The sequence below is a fragment of the Mchenga conophoros genome, linkage group LG4 (assembly GCF_057382185.1).
Source record: "Mchenga conophoros isolate Kocher_MC1m ecotype Shallow Benthic linkage group LG4, M_conophoros_male_GT1.1, whole genome shotgun sequence".
Classification (NCBI taxonomy): Eukaryota; Metazoa; Chordata; class Actinopteri; order Cichliformes; family Cichlidae; genus Mchenga; species Mchenga conophoros.
In genome coordinates this window covers 417,780-425,603 of record NC_140529.1, presented here as the reverse complement: position 1 = coordinate 425,603, position 7,824 = coordinate 417,780, and the positions used below count along the sequence as shown (strand labels likewise).

The 7,824-nt window shown below is 40.0% G+C and overlaps 1 protein-coding gene across 1 annotated transcript; it reads left to right on the top strand.

Moving 5' to 3' along the window:
• The first annotated feature begins 594 nt into the window (after window positions 1-594).
• On the top strand, window positions 595-5,376 carry LOC146575211 (uncharacterized). The gene is made up of 3 exons (XM_085269836.1): window positions 595-1,562; window positions 1,672-1,953; window positions 2,449-5,376. Exons 1-3 carry the CDS (start codon window positions 1,346-1,348, stop codon window positions 3,477-3,479), a joined length of 1,530 nt encoding a protein of 509 aa, XP_085125962.1. The 5' UTR covers window positions 595-1,345; the 3' UTR covers window positions 3,480-5,376.
• Window positions 5,377-7,824: the final 2,448 nt, after the last annotated feature.

Here is a 7,824-nt window from a genome sequence, read left to right as displayed (position 1 = left end):
ATTATCCATCCTTATTTTTCTATTGTTATGGCACCCCCTTCTTATTTGTCCTTTCCGTTAATTTTTTCGTGATTTTGTTCCTTTCCTGTGATTGTCCTATTCGTCCTGCTCTGTCCTTGTTATGAGATCCTCCGTGACCTTTTGTGCTATGTTGCGTTTTATTGTGTTGTCAAGTGGAATTTGTGCACACTTTCCCGAGGTTTCTTCCCATCATCTGGCACCTGGGAGTTTTTCCTTGTCTTCCTAGAGAGCCAGCTTGGCCTGGGTCAGGAGCTCTATCACAGCAAAACAACAAAAAAAAGACTTTTATGAAAGAACGACTTGAATTTTGTGTTATTTAAAAACACGTATTTAATTATTATTCAGTGTTGTGTGTGATAGCAAACTGCCAGCCTTAAACCTGAAAAAAACTCACGATTTTATAGAACTAGACAATGCATTTCCTGAAGAAAATTTCAATGTAATGATTATTTATTAATACGTTTTGTATTCAGTATTTAGTTTTATAAAGTAAATGCTGACCACACAAGTTTCCTTCTGGATTAATAAAGTTTTAAAAAATATCTGTAAAGTGTTATGAAATATAAAAATGTTTTTGTTGAGAATATGTCCACACAAAATAATTAAATAGGGCATTTTCTGTTATTTAACAGAGGTTTTCTGTTTTATAATTACACTGCAGTTTGGACGACGAGCTTCTGGAACGTTTTTAGGCATTTGTTCACATTTTGCAATTTAAGCCCCAAGAAACATAAAGATTTTATTATTTTATTCCAGCAGCACTCCATTATCATGTACACTGTAAAATCTAACATTGTGTTTAATTAAAAAAATGTAAGGATATACTAAACTCAATTTTTATCAGTTTGTTTAAATAAGTTACCAGTAGTTTTTATTCAAAAAGCTGATCAACCCAGTTTATTTGAGTTGTCTTGAATTGGAAAAACTAAGTAAGCTAGAAATTTTGCTTCTCAGTGCAGGCTTTTAAAAGATATGGTTTGAAAATGCCATGTCACTGCTATCCTCCTCACTTTGCACAGATCAGTCTGCATGTTCATGGCACCCACATTTTTTTATTGCATTAGTTTGAGCAAACCTGGGTTCAGATGGAGCAGCTTGAGCTCAAGAGATAATTTCTGTGATTTTTTGCGTGATACTCTGGCTTGGAAGTAAACTGTTTTTGTACCTTCTTTCAGTTTAGAACCAGGTTTTGAACTTGCTAGCTAGCCAGCTTGTTAGCCTAGCATTAGCCTAGCGTTGCTGCTGCTTCTCAGCTCATGTTACGTAGAAAATTAACCCCAAGTGAAAAAGATAAGCGCAAAATCACAGACAGACAGTACGCAAAATGCCTATGTCCTGTTGTGTTTACGGATGCTCCAGTAGGTCGACCAGAGAAACTGATAAACGGTATTTTAGGGTACCAAAAATAGCCCAACGAAGAGGAGAAAAATGGAAAATTCTAACCGAAAAACGTAGGAAAAAATGGATTTTAAATTTACGTTTACAGTTGGGAGGAGCAGAGTCTGCCAATGCCCGTGTCTGCAGCGACCACTTCGTCAGAGGTAATGTTATGTTTGCAAACGAACTTATTAGCATTAGGTTGTCGTTAAATTCTCGTTTACTTAGTGCTTTTAAGTTAGTAGTCTAATATTGACTTGATTGGGACTATAGGCTGCCCAAGTGCTTTGGATGACGACGAGTCGGAGGACTGGGCTCCGACGGTCAATCTCGGCTACGAACGAAAACCCAGATCGGAATCAGTTCTCAAACGAGAGAAAAGAATGAAGCTTAAGGCAGAACAGCATCGATGTGCAGAGGCGATTTTGGATATGCAACAGACGGCTGAGAGCCCGGATTTGAGCCTAGTGACAGTGGAGAACCCCGAACTGCAGCTTCCAGCTGAGAATCCACAACCAGAAGACTTCAGTGTGAATGAGACATTCACTTATCCAGGTAAGATATTGTGCTGAGATGTAAAACAAACAAGAATCATGTCAAAGAGAAAAAGATGCCATTATCTGTAATGATTATGGTCCAAGTTACATATTACATGTTTGTGATTTTTTTTAATCACAGAGTAAATCCATACCATTTTATTCAGAAAAAAAGAAAAAGTGGCACTTATTACCGTCAGGCACACACCACAGGTTTTTGTACACTGCTATGGTTCTTATATTGCCAGATTCCAGACAGTCTCCTTTCACAGATAAGTAAAGATATCCGTAATGTAAGGTTTCTGTGGTGAGAAACATATAAATATATTTTTTGTTTAGACGCAACATGTTTTTTTGTTGATTAAAAAAAATAATTACATTAAATTAACATAGTGAATTAAACACATTACACCAGATTCTAATAGCCCACTAAAAAAACTCCTACAGTGAAAATGAGTAAAAATTGAGGTTGCCTCTATTATGCTGATTATGCTCCCCCACTGTTATATTGCAGGCTGTGCGGATGCTGGATGCCAGACAGAGCTGACGATGGATGACATCGAGAAGATGGAGGATGTTTTGAGACAGAACACAGCAGAGCTGGTTGATCTTCGGAGCAAGGCTCTGGACACACAGTTCAGCCAGGAGGCTTTTGAAAAAAATGAAGACAAGACAAAGTTCTACACAGGGCTCCCCAACTTCTTAGTTTTAATTCAGATTTTTGAACTGTGCGAGCCCTATATCACCTCGGGACCTATGTCTTTGTTGTCCAAATTTGAACAATTCATACTAGTTTTGCTGAGGCTGAGACTAAATCTGCCCCTGAAAGATTTAGCTTTCAGGTTCAATATTTCTCTGTCCACTGCTTCTAGAGTTTGGCATAAAGTAATTGACATACTTCATAAAAGGTTAGAGTTCCTAATTGAGTGGCCAGAGCGACATGTTCTTCAAGCTACGATGCCACTGAGTTTCAGACAGGCATTTGGATGTAAAGTGGCTGTGATTGTTGATTGCTTTGAAGTCTTTATTGAGAGACCATCTAATCTTCTTGCACAAGCTCAAACTTGGTCCAACTACAAGCACCATCACACTGTAAAATTTTTGATTGGTGTTGCCCCCCAAGGCTACGTCACTTACATATCTTCTGCCTGGGGAGGGAGAGTTAGCGATAAGCAGATCACAATAGAGAGTGGCCTCCTAAATAACTTGTTACCTGGAGATATTGTCCTTGCAGATCGTGGGTTCAATATTGGCGATAATGTGGGGTTTTACTGTGCTTCACTACAGACACCGGCATTCACTAAAGGGAGAAAACAGCTGTCAGCCTATGAAGTGGCAGAGACAAGGAAAATAGCCAATTTGCGTATCCATGTTGAGCGAGTCATAGGTTTAGTCAGGAGGAAATATCAAATTCTGCAGAGCAGGGCTATGCCAATAGAGAACATGTCCACAAAGCCAGGTGAGACACATGCATTGATCGACAAGATTGGGGTAATTTGTTGTGCCTTATCAAATCTCTCCGAGTCTGTTGTCCCACTGGAGTAAGGGGGGTGGGTGGTAATCAATCAGTTAAAAAAAATTAAATGTCTTGTCACTGTCACGGCTCACAGAAGGGGGTGGAGAGGAAGAGTAGTGTCCAGTATCTGCTGCTTGGCTCTGGTGATAAGTAGAACAGGGTAGAGTAATAGTAGTACCTAAGTCCTGACTCCTGATTAGTCTGTAAATGTTTTCAAATGAAATATTTTTCTCCAACTGTCAAATTGTGCTGGCAGTTTGTACAGTATTATACTGTGAGATGGATTGCAATCTATTTTGTTTATTTGTTTAAAAGTCTAATCTTGTAAATAAACCACCAATGTATTATTATGCTGCCTCAATAGCATTTAATCATTGTGTAGTGTTACACAACACTTAAATGACACAATTAAATGTACAATAAAATTAAATGACAATTTGTGCTCTAATGCTACGTCAGAGCAAATACAATAGCCAGAACTCATGACTACCATCAGGTCATAACAATATTCAAAATGTCATTATGTTGTCGTCCTTTTATCACATTACACATGTATGTTTGTAACTTGCTGTCCCAGTATTTCTGGGAGTATACTGTTTCTAAAAAAACACTCAACTTTAGGAATCGCATCATCCCAAAACTCAAGGTCAGGCAAAATCCTTTCAACAAATATGTCATTGCGGTTCCACACAACAAAGTCACAGTACTCTGCATTTGCAATGTGAAGCTGTAAAAAAAGTTACGTTTTTACTGTAACACCACAAACATTTTTAACAAAATATCTTCATAACTTGAAATGCAAATAGAAATTTTTAATTTAAAAATGTATCCACAAGTTTTGCAAACAACAAAGTTACATGCAATCTTTTACCTAAAAATGCAGCAAAGGCTAAAACCGGTGTTTGTGAAACCACGTTAATGACACCGTGTACAACCATTGGAGATGTGAGCAGGACAGACAGATCAATTGATGGAAAAGTGTGGACTTTATACTAGTTTTTAAATTGTGTTGATAGGCCACGTAAAACCAGAGTTATGCTAAAAATATATGCAATGTTTGTTTTTCTTCCTGAATACTATCGCTGTTTATATTTACTGCAAAAAGAAACAGTAAAAACTGCGTTTTATAAGGAAAACGTTCAAAAGCCTGTGAGCAAAAATCAAACCATTGAAATGTGAGAGATTTGAGACATTTAGCGCAAAACTTGTGTAGTGTAGTCAATAGTTTTGTTGTGTGTGTCAGAACAATGAGGCGACTGTTGAATGTTACAGGTGTTACAGGAGTGATACATCTCCTGTTGTTCTCCTTTATCTCATAGTGGACAGAAATTCCTCAAGTCATGCACGGCTCAGCTGGCTGCAGTGTTCACGCACATCTTCAACCTTTCCCTCTCTCTGTCTGTAGTCCCAGCCTGCTTCAAAATGGCCACCATCGTCCCTGTACCCAAATCCTCCACCATCTCCTCATTGAACGACTGGCGACCTGTAGCCCTGACCCCCATCGTAAGCAAATGCTTCGAGAAGCTGGTCAGGGACTTCATCTGTTCTGCACTACCCGACTCACTGGACCCTCTACAGTTCGCATACCGCCACAACAGGTCCACTGATGATGCCATAGCCCTGACACTACATACTGCCCTGTCACACCTGGAGAAGAGAGACACGTATGTGAGAATGCAGTTTGTAGATTACAGCTCAGCATTCAATACCATCGTTCCCTCGAAGCTGGACAGGAAACTGCAGGATCTAGGACTGAGCAGCTCCCTCTGCAGCTGGATCCTTAGCTTCCTGTCTGACAGACGCCAAGTGGTCAGAATGGGCAGCATCACCTCATCCCCCATCACACTGAACACTGGTGCTCCACAGGGGTGTGTACTGAGCCTTCTCCTGTACTCACTCTACACCTACGACTGCACGGCCACTAACAACTCCAACATCATTGTGAAGTTTGCGGACGACACTACAGTGGTGGGTCTTATCACCAACAGTGATGAGACGGCTTACAGGGAGGAGGTCAGCGCCCTGACCCACTGGTGTCAAGACAACCATCTCACACTCAACGTCGCAAAGACAAAGGAGTTGATAGTGGACTTCTGGAGGTGCAGAGAAGTACACACCCCCATCACCATCAACAGCGCTGCTGTGGAGAGAGTGAGCAGCTTCCGGTTCCTTGGTGTACATCTGGCTGAGGATCTTACGTGGTCAGTACACACAAACAAAACAGTGAAGAAGGCGCAGCAGCGCCTCTTCTTTCTCAGGAGACTGAAAAGATTCGGCATGAGCCCCCGCATCCTCAGGACCTTCTATCACTGTGCCATTGAGAGCATCCTCACTGGATGCATCACCACCTGGTATGGCAACAGCACCGCCTACAACTGCAAAGCTCTCCAGCGAGTAGTGCGGTGCTCTGAACGGATAATTGGAGGTGAGCTTCCCTCCCTCCAAGACATCTACAGGAAGCAGTGCCTGAGGAAAGCGGGGAGGATCATCAAGGACTCCAGTCACCCCAGCCATAAACTGTTCAGACTGCTTCCATCAGGAAGGAGGTTCTGCAGCATCCGGTCCCGTACCAGCAGACTGAGAGACAGCTTCTTCCATCAGGCCATCAGACTGCTGAACACTTCATAGACACCTCAGCTTCACTACTGGAACTTTAACATTATGCACTCCATACTGTACAGTAACGCCACTGTTTTGCACATGTCTCAACTCTGTATATTTTTATATATTTTATTTATTGTTGACTCTATTTAATTTGTAAAATATGTGTACACACACACACACACACACACACACACACACACACACACACACACACACGTAGAAAAATATTTAGTATACACATCCAGAAATGCATATACTATTATATATTGTACATATATTTATTAGTTTCAGATGTAGCCATTCTTGTATTTTGCTTGTTTACATTATTGTATTTTGCACAACTCTGTTGCTTGTGAAGCTCGCACACAAGAATTTCACTCACATGTGCTGTACCAATGTACCTGCACATGTGATGTGACAATAAAAGTGATTTGATTTGATTTTGATTTGAAATTATTTTTGGAGTGGCACAAATAATTTGTGTGGCATCAAATTTGATGCAGAACAGCTGATTGTTCTGTAAATAGTTTGAAATGTTTATTTAAAAAAACGCCTTGGCTGCATTTTAAGTAAACAGCTGCAAAAAACTTTGTTTGCATAGATCAGTTACTTTTTTGAAGACGTAATTATATAATTAATTGCCCAACATTGGTCATTATATACTGTATTTTGCAGACAGAGAGTTACAGGACTCTCTCCCAGACCACAGACTCATACTCATAATACAAGTCAGAGCTTTTTTTTTTTTTTTTTTTTTTTTAAAAAAGAAAGTTGCGTTTTCAAAATTGGAGTTCAAGTTATTTTTACTTCCAATAGTGTTAACATACTACACAGGTCATGAACAAGATTTTTTTTTGAATTTTTGTTGTAAGTGGGCTAAAGGAGTTAATTAAAAAAAAGTCTAACATAAATTTAAATGTTGTAATTTGATTATTTTAATAAACCATGTAACTTGGATGGATTCAATGCTGACGTGACCACAGTGCACACGCCTGCTGTTGCTCACAGTGGTCCAAGGGACCGCTCAGAGAGTTTGTGTGTTCGCTCAGACACATGAAAAATTAGAGGGAACATTGGACCCAAGCTTCGCCCCCACAACAGGGTCCTCAACCGTCCTGGAAGAAAGTCTAGTGTGGTATTCTACTGATCAACTGAGCATGCCACCTTTCCCAGTTTGTGTCCATAAACCTCTTTGTGTGCTCCCCTGTTGATCTTCTCTCATTCCTACACTGCTCTTTTGATGGTCATGTGATCTGTACACCTAAATACAGCCCAGTTATTGTTGTTGTTCACACCTGACGCCTGGGCTCATAAGTTGTCCTCAATATCTTGCATTTCCATCCCCCGTTTCTGACTCCCTGCCATCTGTCTTCTCCTTGATATTCTTCTATAATGAAACCTGCAATCATTGCAATCACCAATGAGTCAGCTGAATGGCTAGCTTATCACTTTAACTGAAACACTGTTCAGTCTCAACTTTGCAGTTACTATTTTCATCATTTATGTTACAAGCATTTGTAAGTGCAATTTGTTTGGAGGCACAATCGTCTGATTTTTGTGTGTGACAACATTTCTGCATCTCAAGAACGGTTTAGTTTGGACTACTTGCACAATTTTGCGCTTTAAACTGACCTGCAGTTTGGTTTGGCTAAAAACTTCAGAGCAGACATTTGCCCAAATTTCTGGGCGCTTTCTTGGGTCAGCACAGCTTCTCAGTTTAATATATGAAGTGCCAGATCTTTTTGCATGTCCACTTAATTTCAGAATTTA